Source organism: Bombus terrestris, chromosome 7 (genome assembly GCF_910591885.1).
Source record: "Bombus terrestris chromosome 7, iyBomTerr1.2, whole genome shotgun sequence".
Taxonomy (NCBI): Eukaryota; Metazoa; Arthropoda; class Insecta; order Hymenoptera; family Apidae; genus Bombus; species Bombus terrestris.
In genome coordinates, this window is record NC_063275.1 from 20,654,250 (window position 1) to 20,676,566 (window position 22,317).

A 22,317-nucleotide genomic window follows, 5' to 3' on the forward strand; every position below is an offset into this window, starting at 1 on the left:
TTCATTTTCACTTTCTAATTTTACACATTAATTTCCTTTCCATTATTCATCGTTCAAGCGAAGCTAAATCTGCAAACCATAACTGTAAGCGACATTACAAATGTCCAGTTAATTCCAGTAACCGTCAAATTGCAAAATTATCCTCAGCCCCTAACTAAACCCTAATGCACCTAAACTCGCTGCTGAAATATTTTATTGCGGGAGTTCTGCACGTTAATATCCATCTGCACTATGTATCATTGAAACGGAGATAAACCTTCAGACTATACGATATCACAAACATCCGGATAATTCCATCAACCGTCAAATTACGAAATGCCCGCTAAGCTCAGCCCTAAACCCTATCCCACCAAAATTCCCTCCTCAAATATTTTCACCCCTGGAAGCAATTTGTTGCGCCATTATCACGTCCATCGGCGGGCCGTCTCGCGGAACATTTTCCATCCCCGGCCGCAGTTTAATCATTTTCCTGGCCGATCGATAGGAAGGAAGCACGGTTCATCATAAACTGGGAACGCCATATTTTCGCGGTGCCGTAATTATCGCGCGGTCGGCGGCCATGAATGCAACAGCAAAAATCTCCTCGGCTACGAAGTACCAGCTCTTCTCTTCATCCCGTGAACATCTATCTCGAACGAGAATCTCGATCGTTCGCCATCCATCGTGATGTTATACGAGTCGAGGACATCCGTGAGTCTGGTTCGTTGATCTTCGTCGATTATCTCAGCCGTTTAATTATTACTTTTCCAACCGGCGAGCAATTTATGCGCCTCGATGAGTCGATCTCTCGAGTCTTCGTGCAAAAAAAAAAAGACGAAAAGGAAGGAAAAGAAAGAAGAACACAGAGAGAAAGAGAGAGAGGGGGAGGGAGATCTCGCGATGGATTCGAATGGGAATGCGTCGATAAGAGCACCGACCACCGGCCTCAGATAAGAAAATTCGATTCTCCATGTAAATTGCCTCGCTGGATAATAAGATCTTCAACGCGGGTCACCGAATCCCTGCCACCTTCGTTTCCACGGATAATATCGTTTGTTATCGCTTTAATAACGGGTCCAGGCTATTTCGTAAACTCGCGTTCGATGTTTTCGTAAAGTCGATTCCGAGGAGCGATTTCGGTGCAATGAACTTGAGGATGCTTGTGCTTCTTGGTTATGGGGAATACGAGATGGTGGATAATGTCGTTTCAGATAGAATTTACTTGTTTCGAAAGAAGAAAAAGCTTTCGTATCGTTCATCTTTCGACGAAGTGAATTTAACCAAGATATCGTAAATTTTTGCTTTTCAGTATTTTACAAAATAACGTCGTTCTTTATTGAGACTTTATATCGAACATAGTAATTAAAATTTTTATATAAAATTTTATATCGTTTGTAAATAGATTATTTATTTATTATTCTGACTAGGTGAGAGATAATTAGGTAATTAGATAAAAGGAATAACGTTGCTAGAAATTGCAAAATAAATACAAGTATCTTTCCTATCTCAGGAAGGATAATAGAAATATCTAGATTAAATAATAGTTTTTTATTCTCGGAAGTTTCAGATACTTTTCTTGCTTTCAATTTAACTTTGTTTATGCTTCTTCGTAGTTTGTATGTCTTTAGACGAGGCAACAACGATGAACTGACTTTTCATATTCGATATATTTCAATAGTCGATATGATAAGAGTTGTCAATCACGCAAACACCTTTGAAGCAACACGATCGTAAAAAGTAATCGTAAAAACGTAGAGGGCTGTACCCATTATACTCTCGTTAGCTATTAGACTGAAAGTGGAAATAGCTTTAAATTTGGTTCGCTCGAATGCAATGAATTAGACTAATTATGTTTCTTTGTTTAAACAGAAAATTGGTCGGGCGGCTAATGGAAAAGGTGCGAATGAATATTTAAATATTCAACCTTTTTAAAATTAATACACACAATTCCAGCAAAAGGACTATTTCGAATATTTATATTACTATAATTTCTATTATATTATTATATTAAATATCTATTAATAAGGTTGAATCCTTGAATCCTTCCAATCGTGTTTCCGTTGTTAACAAATTTTCTATTAGATTTTAAGTCAATATTAAAGAATCGTTATTGACACGTGTCAATTTTCCTTTCGATATCGTACTAGCCATTCTTCCAATTCAAAATTATTTCATTCGTTGAAACGAGAGCCAAAGTGGAATACACGTATGAATTCGAATACTATAGCAGAATCTTATAATTCGCGAAATCATCGTTCAAGTACAAATTAGATAAGATAGTAACGAAACGTGTTTTCAACTATGAAAAACGTACATGGCGATGTAATGGGAAAAGCCTCAAAGAAATCTACTACAGGAAACAGATAATCAACCGTATAATTAGTCTATATTTTATTTTACTTCCTCTTACGCATATCAATCACAACTATTAAAACCTTATAACTCATCTTAATATCCTAAACTTCTGAGCAATCACATATACATATATATTGTGTTAACAACTAAGTGATTGCGGATTTTGTCATTAGGTGGTTACTGAGAACTGTGCATCTTAATTGCCGAAATAAAATTAAAGGAACACTAAGGTTACACTTAGAATTCATATTAAAATAATTTTAGATTTATTTAATAAACGATCTCCAGGATCTTCGTCGATATACATTCGCACGTGTCTCAACATTTTCTTTGTCTCGCCATCTTCCACACCAGACTGCCAATGGAACAGTTACATTCATCTGTTTTTCGAGACGCCACGCATACATATACTTCCACACACTCATATTCACATACGTGTGTCACTACTACGCGGCCAATCTAGTCCAGCACACAAAATTATACATATCTCAATGGTGGTAATGACAAAATCCGCAATCACTGAATTGCCAACCCAATATATATATATATATATATATATATAGTAGAAACTGCATTCAAATAAGAATTATACACGAGAGAGAAGATAATACATCTTTCTTGAAGCGAGCTATAGTTATCAGAGATATTACGTAAACGTTGTACACGCTGTCACGCTTCTTAACTGCTTTATGGAATTATCGCTTACAACGAAACGTATATGGATAGGATATATTATACCGTCTCGGCGACGAGGGACTTTTATCCTGTACAGCGTGCTCCTCTGTCGGTTTTCCTTGCCAGCAACCGGAAAACATGGAATATCGATTTCGAATCGTCACGTGTCAGCGTGCAATCGCATCGAAAGATTCAGGAAATTAGAATGGAGAAAAGCTAGGGTGGAGAAAGTGTCTGACTAATGCGGTTGACTTGCTCCAGTCGTGAGAAAAATGTTAAACGGAACACCCATACGATTTTTTGACAAGAGAATTGTCAATAGAAGTTATCTGATATTAGAAAATTTGTCGTACGTGAATGATTTTCTTTCAATTTTTCAAACGAAAAGAAAGAGAATATCTCAGCATTGTTCATTGTAATGTAAAATATTACGTATGCACTGTTCTTGTTTTATAATCACAGGCTACTAGTTAAATACTATTCGGATAAAAGAGGCATTAAACATATTATTGTTTTTACGTTCATACGATTGTTTTTATATGTCGTTTCCGTGTTTTTGATTTTATTTTTATATGTACGTATGCGCGAATAGATCGGGTTACAGAACAAAAGGAACAGAATTTGTGTATATTTTGCAATGTGCAATATTAAATAATTGCAATAAGTGATTAAAGGCGTAATAAATGTATTGACTTCGATGTCGAGTTTTAATAAGTAATTATTTAAATTTCAGATATTTTCAAATTTTCTGACACTTTGAAAGAAACGCCATTTGGTGGATAATAAAATTATTTTCATCCATAAGTATGATTTGAATTTTATTTACAGAGCCAGTAAATTAATTTATACACCTAGCAATAAGGAAACAAAATCATAAAACTCGTAACTGTTTTCGTACGAAAATTTAATACTTCGGCGCGTCATTTATATTATTTCCAGTTATCAACGCCGTTACTGTGTAACAGCAATAACTTGCACAAGTCGCGTTTGCACAAATGACCGTTTCAATATTTCGTTAGCATTGCAAATAACTTCATTAACATTCTGCAATTTACATGTACATATATCAATGCCCCTGAACGCACTTGTATTTTAATCTTTTTAAAAGTCAATATAATAAACATCCTAATAGAAAACATCCACTTTCAATATTCTATTTAAACCATTAACCCATATAATAATTTTCCCATTTTTCAATTACAAGAAAACCATTTCTATCGTATAGAAACTTGTGACTATCAACCAACTTTCACTAAAGTAATTATTAAATGATTTCTTAATCTTGTTATCTTTGTCCTCCGCTATTAAACCAACATACGCAATGAATCTATTAATGAAATTTCATGATGTTACAATATCATCGTATAAGCCTGTGTAAATTAAAAAAAAAAAAAAATCCTATCTGGTCAGAAACTTTTGCACAGCACTGTAACATAAATTTAGATAACGATTCTCGATTGTAAATGCAAAATGTTACTACCGGCAAGATTCCGTTTGCTTCTAAATTACGAAATTCAATAAGATCATATTGTAAGCGAAAGCAACTACTCCAGATCGGAAGATAGTGGCTGTCCAATAATTTCCTAGGCAAAATGACGCAAGGAACGTGTCTAGAGAGAGAATTTATTTCAAATTTTGTTCGGATGTATCATTACAGCGAAGGGGAAAGTCGCGTTGTTCATGAAAGCTACCTGTTACGTTACAATCGTTCTTGTTGATCTGGCCGACGATTTTAATACGCCGAATGACGTAATGACTCGAGATAGCTCGACAGGGATCGGTACGCGATCGCTACGCGTTCGATGAACCTCACCTGCGATCGATCCTACGCATTTCCGGAATCTACTCACCTACGTATGAAAGTCTTAGAATTTTTGCGAATAGGCATGTGCACGGTGTGTGCGTGAACGATCGAAGAAAACGCAAAGTACGTTTCAAGATTTTACACTATCCTCGCTTCAAGCGTATTGGACAGGTCTAGATTGGTTTAGATTGGTTCGTAAAATAGTTTGAATAATCTTAATCCATAATAGATCGAATTAGATTTGAATTAGATCATTTCATTTTAATCTAGGTATAATATCTATCGGTGACAAATTGAAATGAATATTGTACAACTAAGTAAGATAATTCGTTAGCGTATAATTAATATAACTAAAATTACGTAACTGACTTCAAACTCTTATAGATCACCTAAGATCCAACGATATTCAGTGGTTTAGAAAATCTACTTTCTAAGCTACATACTTCATTATCTTCAATTGCTCTAACGTATGCTCTAAAATGTATCTATTGAGATTATGTGATATTGTAATAGGATAATTTCAATCGAAGTTTAATTATTTCAAAGTTTCAAGGCTTCTGATACTCTAGAGTAATATTCTTCGATACCAATTTTCTTCGATAATAGGAGAACTGAAGTTAAGACTCACTTCGTAAGTATAACGGAAAATATCTCTTGTAACGATAATCAGAGCCACGATAGTTTCGTTGCATGATCATTAAAAATGTCAGACAAGTTTTCCATACGAAAAGATACACTTCATAGCAATAATGAAATACAAAATTATTCGGAAAATCCTTCGAAGTGAAAGAAACTTGATCCACGGGCAACAAATCTGACCAAACACGAATAAAACACGTGTTCTTTATAGATTACGGCAAAAGTATGAACAGACAAATTATTCGTCAACAGAATGAAATATAAAATCACTCAAAAAGACGTTCCAAGTGGAAGAAACTTGTCGCACAAGCGTCGATCCTCGCCAAACACGAATATCATCGTGCACCTTCTAAATTACGTGAAAACTACGAACAGATGGATTCACCAAAAAGAAGCAGGCATAAAATCGTTCCAGACGTAAGAAACTTATCCCACAAGCATCAACCTCGACCAAACGCGAGAATACCGTGTACTTTCTAAATTATGACAAAAATATAACAGATACATTCACCAAAAAGAACGAAGTGTAAAATCATTCAACAAACGCTTCTAAATGTAAGGAGCTAATCCCACAAGCATCAACCCTAACCAAACACGAGAACACCGTGTACTTTCTAAATTACGGCAAAAGTAGGGAATATCGAGCAGCGTCGATCTAATCACCGGTTCCAGTCGCCTCTGCAGCACCGTTTCTCTCCCGGCATCGGTCTTACAGCACCAGCAGCCAATTCATTCCGATCTATCCTCCGCGTCGAACATCGTGCTACTACCGAGCGAGTAGATAATCCCACGCGAACAAGTTTCGCAGTTCATTGATACTGCCCCGTTAAAGACCTCGGCCCACGCCCAGACAGCTCCTCTATCCCCTTGCTCTCAGCTCTTTCTTCCTCTTTCTTTCTCCCTAACACCTCTCCTTCTTTCCATCCGTCCACGGATTTTCCCCTTTCTGTTCCTTTTTCCATGCCATTTTCAGCCGGTGCAACGACAGTTTGCACGCTCGCTCGGCGACGGCAGTGACGGTTTTAAGATCTTGTCACCCCGGGCGACGAATCGGTTCCTGCACGCAGCATCCTTCGTTAAATCTCAGCCGAACGTCGCGACTGGAATCGTGAAACGTGTCTCATCCGGCACACGCTCCCACTTCCGGCGATCGAGGCACAGTTGTCGCTCTCTTTTTCAGCGACTCTTTTCCCTTCCTATTCTTCCTCTGTTTTTTTCTTTTTCCTTTAGTTCTGTCGGATCTTAGCTTCGGGAAAAGGCAGAATTTTCTCGATGAATCCGCTTTCCTCCTCTCTTTCGTTTCTTTTTTCTGATTTTTTCGCTGAATATTCCCGAGAGCAGGGACGGAATAATTACGAGGATAAGGGCGAGGGTTTCGAGGGTGGATGCTACGGTGAGACGCGTCTCACGCACGTTTAGAAGCTGAATGTTTGTTGGAAGAGATTGTAGAGAAATGGTTCATGGAGATAAAGTTCCGCGGAGAAGATGGATGATTTATGGCGGGGTTTCGTGGAATATTTGGAAAATTCATGGCCGGATAAAGTGTAAGATGTATGGCAGAGGATTCGCGGATGTTTCGCTTATTTTGATTTTGCTGCAGATATGTGTACGAATGTTTCCCTTTAAAAGATTTTGTAAGATTTTTCCCTTGGAAAGAGATATGCTTTTAGTAAGATGGAGCTTTTACTAATTGCCAAACTAGTTTCTTTGCAACAGTTCTACTAGCTGCAAAGCTTAAACAAATTTTTAAGTTTACAGACATGCAGCGATCTGTGAGAGAAGCGTGAAACGTCTAGTTCATAATATAATATCTACAATCAATTTTTTTACTAATTATTTGTAGATAATATAATATGGATTTTGAGACAATAGGAAAAAATGGAAATAAGAAAGTCAGCTTGAAAATGCACGAATCACGACCATAACAGGTAAACAATTTTGCTTTATACAAATATGTATTTCTGCTTTGTTTTACAATGTCTCGCATAACTACACTTTCCACTCATTGTTGTAATATAAATGTATTGTTTATTACCGTTGATTTATTATTAAACCCATAAAGAATCTTTACAATGACATATAAATATTTCGTTATAAATTTTCAAGCTTCAATGGCTAGTACAAACTTTTCTATTAAAATTTACCACAAATATGTTTGTAACGTTTGCTCTATGTTCTCCAACCATTTCTGAAAAAAAGCATCACCTTCTCCACCTTCCATTTACGATTATTCCCCAAAAATTGCACGCTAAGAACAACGATTACGATCTCCATCAAATTACCGAAGGTCTTTGCATTCTTGTAATATCCTCATTAGCAATTTATTTTACCCGTCGTTTCCATGCAGCAACGTGATTCTCATCGTTAATCGTTGGACACCGTAATTTCACGAATAAATGTTAGAAAGCACACAGACTTTTCTATTAAAATTTCATTTTGTTCACAATTCCGTCACGTTACAAAATTCTGTCACGCTTACTAATTTCCCTTCCTCGAAGCTCCTCTAACGAATTATTTCCGAAAAAGATCATGGTACTTTCGTGAATAAATACTACGAAGTATATAAATTTCTCTAACAAAGATTAACACAGTTTTCCTATATTAAACATTTATACATTTTCTCGAACAACGAGTCCTTTAATTATTCGTAAAGAGTGGCCTGGTAATATCCACCTCCCATTGAGGAATCCCAGAAATTACACACTAAAAGCCATAACCATCGTTCCGGGATAGAGTGAACGATAACGAAGAATGTTTGCATTCGTTTGATGTTCTCATTAGCAATTCAGTTTTCTCGTCCCTTCCACGCAGCAACATAATTTTTATAATACAGATCTTCCTATTAAAAGTTGAACTCTGTGCTCATTATTTCCTGATATCAAACATTTTCTCACGTGTACCACAATTTTTTCCCTAATTATCTCTGAAGAAGAAAATCCCCCAAAATTGCGTATGTAAAAAAGAACCGTAACCATCGTTTCGAAAGAAAATCAACGATAATGACGGATTTTTGCATTCGTTTAATATTCTCATTAGCAATTTATTTCCCTGGCAATTTCTACCGAACAACGTGATACCGGTTGTTAACCGTCGAGCGATGTAATTTCGCGAGGCTTTTGGCCCCGGTAACGCTTGTGTGTTCGTTTGCAACAGAAGCTGCAGCTCGCGATGGAAACCGCCCAACGGAGGAACGTCAACGGCCGCGTTGTTGTTCGAAAGTGAATTTAATGCGCGAAGTTAGCGTACGTTACTGGTCGTTACTGACCGAGGGAGCCGAACCAGCCACGATCTGGTTATTCTATTTAACGTCGCCGGAGCACGAAGCCACTTTCGCCTACGTCGTGAATACTCCTGTTTCTCCTCTTGCTTCCCCATGGTTACACTCAACCAGCCACGATATCTGTCCGACACAACGAGATCTCTGCTTGATTATTTCTCTTCTTGTTTCTACCCGATTCTTATCGTACAGACCATATTCATTTTTTAATTTTGCTCTTTCAATTCATCCGTTTTAATTGGGACGAGACTTTAATTCGAACGTACAGTTAGTCCTTCTTCGTTGATGTTTTTATTTTATTGCAGCTTTATGGCTACGATGAACGTTTTAGTATAAACTGTCCAAGAATGGAAAGAGTCTGTTAGACTCGAAGACATGTTTGAAGAAGTTGAAGTAGAAATTAAAGCAACGATATTTGTCAGGGTAAACAATTCTTTTAAAGATGATTCATAAAGTTTGCGAAAGATAAGAAATCACATACTTCTCCGGTAATTTTCCAATAATAATAATACCATTTTACCTTGTCTTCTTTTTCTGTCCAGGATATTGTTTAACCAAAGGAACAATTTCTATTACATGTGTATATGTATATATAATAGATGTATATCTGAAATTGTTATATACGTGTCTCGTTCATGGATTATCGTACACACGATTAACAATTTGGTCCTTTGGCTACACGCTACACGAGTTACAAGCCCTGTAATTGTGCAATTAATGCACCCTTTAATTCCACCTAATTGAAGCACTTTAAGCTCTAAATATTGTCCTTTCGTTTTACCTCGTGATACGAGAAGAGAAAGGGGACGAAGCATAGGGGACACGTAGGAGAATCAACAGGCAAAATGGAGAGGGAAAAAAACTGAAGAGGAAAATAGAGGGGAAGGAAAAGATCGAGCGAAAGTGAAAAGGAAAGTGTTGGGATAAAAGAAATAAGAGACCGTGAAACAGGAGGAAAAGAATAAAGAAGACGGCCAGACGGATACGCGCGCAAGTTTTGCATCTATTTTTACGAGAATACGAAGAAATGAATAGAAAAGAAACCCAAGTAGGAAGAAAAAATACAAAAAACAAAACCCTATACGCAAGTGGAAGGTTGAAAGAGAAGCTCTCTTTCGAGAAAAATAATTTCGATGCGCAGGTGCATCAAAATAATTCCATGCTTTTCCATTTTACCAAATATTTCGAACAACATTGTTTATCGAAAATCCTTTGGAATCTGTTCTTTGAAAAAAAAAAAAAATTACTTTTAAAGAATAATTAAATCAAACAGAATTAGGGACCTTAAATGACGTATTGTATGTTTACAATGTGGAAACTTCTCATTAAAAATTATTGAGATATTTATAAAAATGTTCATTAAGGGTTCATTGTAGGGGTTGATCGAATATCAGAATTAAAGTAGAATCGAAAACGCTGTATAAAATTGAAATAATAGTTTGAAGAAAAAAGAATTAGCGAGCGAATCGAACGAAATTTAGACAAACCCCACTTTCTTTCGAAATTTGATCATATACAAATGAATAATTTCAGAAATAGCAAGAAAATCTCTTTCGATCTTATTACTTTGTATAAGCATCCAAGCGTTATAAAACCTCTCTTCCAAATTTAGCAGAAACTTTATCACTGAATTATTCGCTTATCTTCGCTGAGTAATATCCGGTTCAGTAAAATCTCATAAAATCCACTTCCTTCAAACGATTTAAAATAGAGTTACACAGAGTAAATATCACTTTAAAAGCAATCGCATACTGGTACCCGCTTAACACGCTGCTCCGAATTGCCTTCGCAAAGTTTATTCACCCAAGACGAAAAAAACGAGGAGACAAAATCCTACTCTCAAACCAGATAAGCAAGTTTCGAATGATTCATTACGATCTTCCGCGTTTCATGCGAAGAAAATCAGGAAGAAGAAGAAGAAGAAGAAGAAGAAGATAACCAAGAAAAAGAAGAAGACTAACGTCGAAAAAAAAGAAGGTTCGAAGAAGAAGCAAAGAAAGGTTGTTTGAAGATACCTAATAGAAAACGCGAGAAACGAACCAGTGAAAGAAATAAAGCTGTGCCGGATGAACGCGCAAGAAATGGAAAAGAGGAGAAGACGGCAACATTTTGAGACAGTGATAAAAGAAGAGACATCAAGATTTTCCAAGAAGGAAGGAAGTCAATAAAGACAGATACATAGGGGGAACGAAGAGAAAAAGCGTGAGACGGAGACAGAGGCCGAGTCTGACCATGGATATGTACACGTGATGAAACGCGTCCGCCCTTCTTTGAGCTAAACCGCCCTGCGCATTCCATCGAGATGACTCCAGGGACCCCACTTTGTGTTCCCCGCACGATGGAACGTGTGCGGGTGTTTCTCCGTGCGATTATCAACCAACACCAAAAGTGACTCCGCAGAGTGGTTGGCACAGCATAGGTCGTAGGTAATAAACGAACTTTGAACAGGTACTTTGGATCGGTAACTGTAAGTTTCTTTTTTCTTTTTTTTAACGAGTGACCACTTACGCGGGAACTTCACCAGCGACATTTTACCATGCGATATCGCTGCGATCGTATGTCTGTCTTTGTTGTTCTTAAATAGGAAAAGAAAGAAAGGCGTACACGGTCGCAGGCGAATCGCACGGTAAAATGTCGCTCGTGTGCATTCAGCCTTAGATGGGGTTATATGTATCGAGATTGGTTGCAGCAAGAGATCGTGGAGATTTTTAGATCGATAGGACGCGATGAATTGACGTAATGTACGTGAGGTTTGGTACAAGCGACGCGTGGAATAATTAATCGCGATATCATGCTGGCAATTATCTTAAAACTTTCTAGCTTTGAAATTTAGAGCGAAACCTTCGTAATTTACGAGGTTGAACATTTTTTAGAAATTAGATTACGCGACTTGAAATTCTGAAATCGTAGAATTTGAAGTTTCTTCAGCATCAGAATCGGAGTTAGAAGTTTTATAATTTTATGGATGTTCAAATTTGCCATTTTACTTATAATTTACACTTTCGCGATTTTGGATTTGGAAATCTCGTGATTCTGTTGTTTCGGAATTTCAGAGTCGGCGATTCTCTAAATTCTGGAATTTGAGAGTTCGCCACTCTGTCTGTTTCAGAATTGGAAATTTTATGACTCAAATCTCAAAATTGGTAATTTTGTAAATTTTGCAATTGGACGTCTTACGATTGCGCTATGTTTCAATTTGGAATCCTGCGATGGAAAAACTAAGAAACTCGCAATTCTGATAATTTAGAACTTGAACTGTTGCAATTTTTAGCATTTCGAAGTTTGCAATACTGCTATTTTAGAATTTCTAATTTTGTCACGTTAAAATCGTAAATCGTGCTATCTTGAAATCTCAGAATATGAAATTAAAGATCTGTGATTTGCGAAATGTCAAACGTTCAAGTTTCAAAGTCGAATAGATTTTAAACACGTTATAAAACAAGGAATTAAATAGCATGTAAAACATGAAACGAAGGTTTACCTTCATTCCTTCAAATTACAGCTTCGATAGGTTTCCCCTTAACATTATCGATCCCTAGCCGTGGTTTCAATGGTCTGCGATGAACTAAAAGGCCGATGTTCGAGCCTGAATCGACGTTCAAATTAGAATTGGCTACGTTGAATAGTTTATTTCTAATCGAGCGTCGGATCGAACACAGAACCGCTCTTTTCCAATGGAATAAGAACGAGATGGAAATAGAAATGAAAGAAAGAGCAGGTATACAAGTGGCGTCGGGGACTGGATATTGTCTGGACTTACGGACATATAAGGATACTGGTGGTCTTTGCACGCTGAGCGAGACAAGGGAAGCTCCATGTAGGGTATCCTGTAGGATCGACTTCTCGTAAATCGTTCCAGGGTGCAACGGTATGCTACCGTGAAAAAAGCAACTACTGGAAAAATGTTCGGGCTCTATTTTTGCCTGGACATTTTCAAACGCGTCCCTCAGGTATTCGACGTACAAAAAGAATTAAGTGTATTACCGTTCATAAATATACGGACACTTTAGTCAACTTGTGGCAATGTCACTTGGATATTAGTAAAATATGATAAGAACGACATTTATTGTTTTCTTACAAAATCACCAAATAATAAACTTTAATTATTTGTTTCAATATCGATCGACATTGTATTTTTTGTTAAGAAGTTTTTATTAAAATTTTGTAAACATCACTGTTCAAACTACCGACGATGAGTTTAGAACCTGTGTTATGTGATTTGCATTTTAGAAATTAGACAGTCTTTTTGTTTGAAATAGTTTGACATGAATGTGGCATAACTTGTGTCATTCTTGGATATACCAATATTTCATAGTCTTTTTAAGATGTTATCACGTTGTAATAATAAAATAACGATAATACAAAACCATTATTTATTAACATATATATCAATATACCATGTGCATGCTCATATTCCAAAGATTGGATCTATCGATTGGAAACAAGTAGAAAAATGTTGTGCAGACGTAGATTACATATGATGGTCTTCAAGTTCAAAGAAAATTGAAAAACGTTCGGTGTGTATATTTTTCCTAGTTCCAGTGCAAGTTATTGAAACGTTTCTTCCCATTTCGTTGCTTGGAACACGGCGTTAAACTTTGAAATTACGTTATCCATAATGTGCAGCGCCGTTTACTTCCTTTAACGAATACATTCGTGCTTCGAAGTAATAACGTGTATTTATGACATCGTTTGTACAAAGTAACTTATTTGCCTCGTTATTTCTCAGATAGAATGCAAGAGCGGTAAATTCCACGATAGTCTTTAAAAAGTAATATTTCTAACATTATCGCTAGATTACGTTTATACAAACTCATGCTTTTACGAACATGGCTAATACAGCAGAAATAGAATCTCGGTAGAAATATGTTGCATGCGTCGCATATTGCAACGAATGTAAAACAACGCTGATAACCGGCCAATGAATGCATAAATAATATATAGTCATATACAGAATAATGCTAAATAAATAGAAAACTGTCCTTTCGATATTTGAGAATATTCCATATACTCTGTGCATCCTTGAATTTGCCACAAATACACACAAACAGCCACAGTCTCTTTCAATCATCGCTATTCCGTGTCTCAATTTAGCTTCGATCCAACTTCTCAACGATTCATTTATGCGCGATACTATACCCTCGTACAAACAACAATCCCGAAACGACTCGTGGAACGTCTTAATCTCGAGGAGTGAGGTTTCGAGAGAAGAAGAGAGAGAGAGAGAGAGAACGGTGGTCCTCAGGAGGAGTAGATTTCGCGCGCGATACCAAAAGAGCGGCGCACACGCGCGCGGAGCGGCCACGCGGCCTGCTGAATAATAAAACTAAAAAATAAAAAATAAAAAAAAAGAAAAGATACCGCTAGAAGCGTTTCACGCGGTTCGACCCTGAGCACCTGCGCCTCATCGGTACCTGACTGGTAATTCCGTCGTGACAGGGCAATTTCGAGGAAGCTGGACCGCGTAACGTTGACCCTTAGCTGACGCGCCGCTCGTATTTCTGTCGACGCACATGCGGGCTCGGGCCGGACGCGTCCGTCCGGATCTTTGCCGGCAAAAAGCCCAACCAAACGCAGAAAGAAGAAGAAGAAGAAGGAGAAGGACAAGGAGAGGAGGCAAAGGAAGAGTCGAGGAAACGCCAACTCCGGCAAGAAACTCGGAATCGCGAATCTATATCTCTGCTTTGCGGTTTTTGCGCCTCAGAGAGGCAATGGGGATGAGAAGAAAGAAAGTTTCTTCCTGTCCTACCCACCCTTTTCTCTTTAGTTACGCTTTTCAGAAACTGAGAATGCAACCGCGGATCGAATGTTGCCGAATTTTTGGCTAGAGAATGGATTTTCTGTTGGCTGGCTTCGATGTTGACTTGCGTATGATGTTGTTTGATCGTTTGTGCTCGATGGTTGATATTAGCGATCTGTTTGGTTCTTGCAAGGGTTTATTATTAATTTTGTTCGAGTATTAGTTTTCTTTATTATTAATTTGACATTTATTTTTATTTATTTTTAATTTGATAATTGATACGTAATCGAAGGATATGAACAATTTCAATGTTCTTAGTTTGTTCAACGTTACTATTAGTCCTCGCTAGTCTTTAGTATTTATGTTAACATCTACTTTAATATTTCACCATCTTTATTACAATTGCTTAAATCTGAAATAAACACTAAGTTTTGAATTATTATTTCCACGATTATCTGTATTATCATTTCTATTTAACCATAATCAAACTTAATACGTCACTGTAGATATTAATGATTCCATAATTCGCGCAAATTAACTATCAATGCTTCTCTTAAAAATTGCTACGCATATAAATTCGAACGATATTTATTTTATATTTACTTACTTGAAATTTCATCGATATTTGTATTGTATTGTATATAAAATTAGATAAAAATCTCTACGAAACATTAGTAATAATTATCTTCTTAAATCTTATTAATTTATCAAACGGGGAACGGATTTTTATATCAAATAAAATACAACCGATAAGAATAAAGGAATTGCACGTTTCGTGTTTATGTTACGCGAACCTTTTTACTTTATCAAACGAGTATCACCTAAATTGAGTCCAGACACAACAAGCTACGTAAATCCTTTTGCCCTTCAGCGATTCCAAACGTCGATGTTGCATACAGCTTTTGACATTCGCTGTGTAGCTATTTGTATCGGTATTTGAATAACAAATGTTTGTCGGTGGAGGCGTCCCTTTTGTTTCATTCTTCGGTCCTTCCACTCCCTTTCCTACCGAAATATACGCCGCATAAAAGAACAGGGCTGAGTTATGGCAGTCGGTCCCGCGGATAGAGCCTTCAGGGATTACAATCGAAAATTCAGCTGGTCGAAAAACGCGAATAAACGTTAAAGGATGACGTAACCGCGAGAAAAAGGACAACAACTATGCTTCGTTGAATGAAACGTTAAAGATACTTTATTCAGAATCGTTTTGGAATCAGGAGAAGGAAATTTCTGTTGATTCGGCAAACCGTGACATAAATTGTTTCATGTTGTGAAACACCGTGATGCGGCTTCAGTCAGTGACGTTTTACGCTGAAATATCGTTTTAATCTTTAAACTGGTATGGTGAGATTCTATAGTCTACACTCTAGACGGTGTAAACGTTGCGATAAGTTTCCTCTTTTAACTCAGCCACTTGTTCTTGAATTTCTATTTCTATGTTTCGTTTTTACTCTTGTTTCGACGATGAAAAGGAATTTCAATGTTTCAAGGACAACTTTGGTATAAAAGTAAAACGAGGTGTGTCAATAAGGATTTGTTTTATATTTTCTTCGAAGTTTTAGAAATTTTTTAACGAGAGTAGCAGAATTAAATAACACATTGAATTAAATATTCCGATAGTACTGAATTTAGTCGCTGAATTTTATTTAAAATTTTAAATCACCAACATTTCCCAGTTACGATTTAAGATTTTTAATTAGAAATATCTTTCAATTAGCTAGGTATGTTAATAACAGTTTCTGATTGGAAAATAAGGAGAAAAGCCTTCAGACTGATCCTTAAAGTAATTCAAATAAATTTCTTTTCTGTAACAGTACAAAATAAATATTTTTCACCATGTTATTTACAATTCATACTATGTACGCTGTTATGTTCTATGAGTGTAATCAAAACTAAAAATCCCTTTGACGTTTTTTCAGTAGCAGCTCGCTGGAGAGTTAGTTGAAATATTTGCATTTCACAAGGATTAATAATGTCCTGTGCGAGATGCTCGAAAAAAGACGAAACCGAATGATTCTCGCGTTCAAAAGCGCGAAATATGGGGAAAAATGTTTTCATTTTTCACAAAAAAAGCCTTCCAGAAAAATTATATTTAGCAGAGAAGGTGAATTAATCGAGAAATAAATTATCGAAATTTTGGAAGTCGATAGGTATCGTTCAAAAAATTCCTGGATTATTAATGCTACGAAGTAAGTAATTATACTAATATAAAATTGCATTTAGTGGTATAAAAATTCTGTAGAAAATTAACGATCGTGTGTTATTCTCCGTGAAACGAAACTTTACTGATAATAACTTAATTTTTGATTTACTAAAATCAGACTCGTTCCGTTCAAAACGATGAGATGAGTACTTGCACGAGCCCGAAGAAATAATTTTTCCAATTATCCTGTGTGATAAAAATGATCGCAATGAAACTAGTTTTTGCGCCAATGCATGGCAAATTATGAAACGTACGTGCTATAATAATGAATGATTAAGAAAGTTAAGAGTAGCGAAATATTAAGAGTCGCGACCCTCCCTCGTGTCTAAATGCGTCTGGTATGAGAGGATAAAGTGAATTATGGCTAATGGTATGATGGATACTCGACCGGAAATTCAATAGCCAGAAAAACAACACCGACAATGGTATAACTGTAAACAGTTCGTCCATCGTATGCTGTAGGTATTAATAACCTGGAATGCAAGAGGTAAAATGTGCAGATAAAACGGATAACATACGTCGTTGTAAATTGAAAATAAAAGAAATATTTGGCGAATTATGTAAACAATGATGTATGAAATTCTAGGAATGAAAAATAAATGAAAATAAAAATCGAGGTGAATATTTCGAATAACTTTAATAAATCGAAAACACTGCAGTATTTATAAATGTATGGAACAACTGGAAAAAGTTAATTAGTTTTAGCACTTTATGCTATAAAATTGGAGCTACTCGAATCATTTGTACACGTTGATAATTGTATAACAGAAAATAATTTTTTAAGCACTTCTCTATTTTGTATTCCCAAAGCGTTTCTTTTAATATTTCTAAAAGTTTTAATTAATTAATTTATTAATTAAAATATTCAAAACGATGATGGTTGAGCAATAAAATACATTTGTACGCTTTAAACTTATTCTTCCATGTAAACCTTTAAAGTAATCTTCTATCTCTTCGTATCAATTCATCAATTCATCAATTCATTTTACTATGTATATATTTATTGTTACAATACGTATCATTGTCTTGTGTATATTATTATCAACATATTCATTCTTTTTTGCATCGGGTCCCCGGGTTTATTTCGTTCTAATAAAACTTGAGACGTTAGTTTCTTTCATAAAAAAATTAATCAATAAAATAAGTTAGAAGCAATGAGAAAGATAGTCGATGACTAAAATTTAAAAAAAAGGGAATGTTTGTCAACTTTAAAAATATGACAATTCCTTAAAGAAATAGGAGCATGTTTAACGTGGATAGAACTGAAAACAACTAGATGCCATTAACTCGTGATCTAAGCACGTCCAGTGTAAACCAACATTTGCTTTCAGCGCACATTTCAATGATTTTTATTACGTAACAAACGACGGATGTTAACCAACAAGTAGAATGAAAATATGGTCCGTTAATCGCGACAATTGTTGCATATTTAACGCGTCCTGCTTTACATTCGTTTCAACAAATTGCACTAAACTGTGAATTTATGTTCCGCGAAGAAAATTCCCAATTAAGATTTTCATGCGTTACGTACGAAAAGTGAACACTAACAAACGTTGCGTCATTACAGGAATTATGCAACAATGACAAAGCATCTTCTAATTGTAATTTACATTCAATTGACTTGCCAATTGACTGTCAATTGACGTATAATTCGGTTAATTTAATATATCGATAGTTTAATGTATTTTACTCTAGTAATACACTTTAGTTGACTTAATATATGAAATATATTAAGACAGAAATTGATAAATGTTACATGTATGGACCACAATAAAGTGAATATTGAATTTATATTAGCATTGATTATAATTAGCGTAAAATTCCAGGATCACGTTGATATTTCAAAATCTAAATCACTGTCTGTTATTAATTTATAGAATATTAAATTTGACGTACATTTCGTAAGAAAAGAAAGGGAGAATAAATGTTCAATTATTATTTTAGAATGATTTAGATCGCTAAAACGAAGATATACTTCAAAAAACAAAAAGAAACAGAAAGAAAGAATAGCAAATAGAACAAAAGAGGAAATAAACTAGAAAATTACCAATTACCATTCTCAATTATTTTTTATTACTTTTAGAGATTTTTCCCCTAGTAAAATATTAATGACCACAACCACATATATTCTACAAATATGTAAATATTTAAATAGTATCTATGTACGTGTTTAATCTCGTACAGTTACCTTACCAACTTAATTGGCAAATAATTAGATAATTATTAAAGTCTATTGCCTTCGAGAAACTCAGAGCCTCTTCACATCGTGTTTTATTAATAAACCAAACGAAAAAAAGATGCACGTCAGAAATGGTGACAAATAAACTCTTCGCTCCTGAAATCGAAACATGTTTCTGCCAAAGCGTCATATGCCGACGCGGACAATGGGAACTTTCTTTCTCTTCTTATTTCATTTGCCTATCAACCCTTGCGACTGCACTTCTACCGTTCTATAACCGTCCCAACCATCGACCGAGTCAATCGAGATCAAACCTCGAACCTGTACGCGCCACCCACTTACGCGTACCTATACCCACTTGAAACCACACCCTCCACACGGTGTATCGAAAAAACCATGGAAAACAAAGAATTCATTTTCTATAACGTCGCGACGAGGTTTCAGCCGACAAGGCAAATCGAAGCAGATTCGACGAGACCGATCGATCGGCTATATTCATTTCGGTAAATTGGCGCCGGTTGACAGATGCTAAACGATGCCAATGGCAGACACCGGAGCAAACGAATTGGTAGTCAGCTGATTCTGACAGATCCCCGTCTCTAGCGCGTACCAGAGACGACATAAGGGGGCACGATGGGGGTCTGCGGTGAAACACAATGGAATCGCCGCCATTGTGTGCTACGTTTCACGTAGAAGGTCGATCGATGGGACTAGGGCGCAGTGTAGGGGTGGACTTTATAAATTTCTACGTCTTTTCAGATCGAGAGCAAATTAATGCAAGATGGCAGCTGCGCGACGATAAAGCACGCGGTCGAGGGGAACGACGGGTCGAACCGTTGCGCCGATCGAGACTGAACGAGTTGGCTCGATCAAGTATTTAAATGAACAATCGAAGAAATCGCGTGGACAGATATCTAGATGACTTTTAGAACGTATTTCCGATGAGCTTTTTACGACTTGATTGCTGATTGGTCGAGGGATGAACTTTTACTTTTGAATGAACCAAGTTGATCGACTTTGCATGATAATATCGAAGCGATTAGATTCCCGATTTCTTGAAAAGGAAGTAATTCGTGGGAAGAAATGGAGGAAGATACTTTTTGTATGTGTCATCGTTACGCTATGTGACTGTCTTTTGTGCTAAATGATTATTCAGCTGATTGTGTTTTCGTAGCAATGTGGCTTTATACAGTTAAGCGTTAATTTCCTCGATAAGAAAATGACTTGTTTTTCGATCGAGTTTGGTTAATATTATTCATGGGATAATTAATAATATAGTCTCCGGGCAGAAATTTCTGGCTATATTCTATCACATAAAATTTAATAAAAAAAATTCGTACGTCGATAATAAAACGTATGAACGTAAATGCAATATTAAGTATCAAACGAAATAGTTATTATTATTAACGTGTATGTATAATACGCAATAGCAATTATCACAAAATTAAATATCAAGCATTGCTATTGTTCAATCGAAATTCTAAACGTCACAAATCACTATTTACTCAAAAATTCATACTCATTCGATTAGATCCGATCTCGAGCGTTAATTTCCAATTAATTCTATACCCTGTGAACTCGAATTTCTACCGTTTGATTTATTATACGACGCTGGCGATTTCGCAGAGGAGAATTTTCATAAAATCTCGAGTGCTCGCGCATAAATATACGCACACGCGCATACTACAGAAATTTTCTGTGCCCCATGAATTTAATAATGGTATCGTATAGCAAGTAACTTACCCTGTTCGGTTGAACGTGCCAGCTACGCCGTTTTCCATGCCTCTGTATGCCGTCTTCAGAAATGGTTAGGTCAGGTCTGCTGCCAACCAAACAGCCCCCTGTATCATATTGGCCGACCAGGAGTCTCAATCGATTTCCTGGACAGATGCCCTGAGCAGCAAAAGGAAAAAAGAGACGTATAGCAATAACATCGTACAACCGGCGGGAGTAACAACGGTTTAAAGTAATATCGTCGGACTCGCCAAACTTTGTTGCGGCGTACATCCTCGTTTCAAGAAGATACATTGCTCCATACAACTGAAACATCAGTTGTTAGAGGGAATTTATCGTTCTATGAAACGTTCAGTGTACGCGGCGAATTAAATTTTTATCTCTGACAGTTGGTGTGTTACTTTAAATCACCCGACTATTTAGGTGACAGGTCTATTCAGGGCTATTTTCTTTGGAATTCTTTGTAAGGAATTGCTTTCTCTTAGCAGAGCGACTATTTCATCGTCGTTCCGTCGTACGTATTTATCGTTAGTTGCTTTCTCTTTGTATTTGATCTGCGTTGGAACTAACACGATCTTCAACGAAACTTCTTTTTAACGTTACTTTGATCCATTCTTTAATCGATAATTCTCTTTTACTAACTTTAACCCTTCACGTGCCAATGATCGTGGAAGATATTTACACGATAGGTTATTGAAACAGTGCCGAGGCACGTAAAATCAAAATAATAATCAAAGAATAAGACTCGTGCAATTTATAAGATCGGACGTCTAGAAGTATGTACCATGAAAATAACAATTTGAAAATAAAAATCCTATTATTCGTGATATAATAAACGTTCGAATATCACTTGAGTAATGTCTGACTGATTCCTGACTCTATTACACCCTGAAATTCTATACAATCCTTTCGTTAATTCGCTCTAACGAACGATTCTAAATATCCCAATTTATCGGGACAACGAGTCAACTTATCAAGCGCAGTAAATTACATTTTCTTCCATTTGACGAACCCATTATCTTTTGAAAAGCGCATTCGCGTGATAAAGCGACGGTCCGTGAAATCGATTTCGTGTATTTGCCAACGATGTTCCACGAGCCCTGCTTAAACACGCAGCAAGAGGAAACGTAGACAGGAACATTGCCTCGTTGTTGACGATTTCACCACTTTACTCAACGTTCAAAGCGTACCAGAAATACTTGTCGAATCGTCGCCAGGAAACGAAAGGAGATTTCAATTAGCAGCGTGTACGGCCGGTGACGATTCCGTGAAATCGAAACGAAAATAAACGTGTTAGCCTTGCAGCTTTCCATCGTATTACGGAAGGATCTTGCCTTCGTCACGGCGAACTGCTGGATTTTAGCCCCCTGAGGTCGTATTCAGCTTAGATAAGGGTTCTATATTGGTCGAAGTTCGTTTATTGTTATAGCCTCATTGTGTTTGTATAGTTAGTACTTGTTCGGTGTTATTGGACCAATAGTAACAATTATATTGGTTTGCAACTAAGTGATTGCGGATTTTGTCATTAAGTAGTATTGACAAAAGCCGCAATCACTTAATTGCCAACTCAATAATATGGATATTTATATTTATGCAAATTTATTATTAATTTTTATTAATTATTCAATCTCGTTGATACGATTCTCTTTGATGAAGATACATTTAAAAAACAATATTTGTAAAATTACCATTTTACTTTGCTTTCCAATTTATGAAGTTGATCGATGTTGTT

The 22,317-nt window shown here is 36.3% G+C and overlaps 1 protein-coding gene across 1 annotated transcript in view; it reads right to left on the reverse strand.

Moving 5' to 3' along the window:
- Positions 1 to 22,317, reverse strand: part of LOC100651250 (breast cancer anti-estrogen resistance protein 1) — a 162,072-nt gene that overhangs the window by 38,368 nt on the left and 101,387 nt on the right. Inside the window, exon 3 of the mRNA XM_003396813.4 lies at positions 20,595 to 20,744. Coding sequence (XP_003396861.1) covers positions 20,595 to 20,744 — 150 coding nt within the window. The remainder of the gene's footprint in view (positions 1 to 20,594; positions 20,745 to 22,317) is intronic.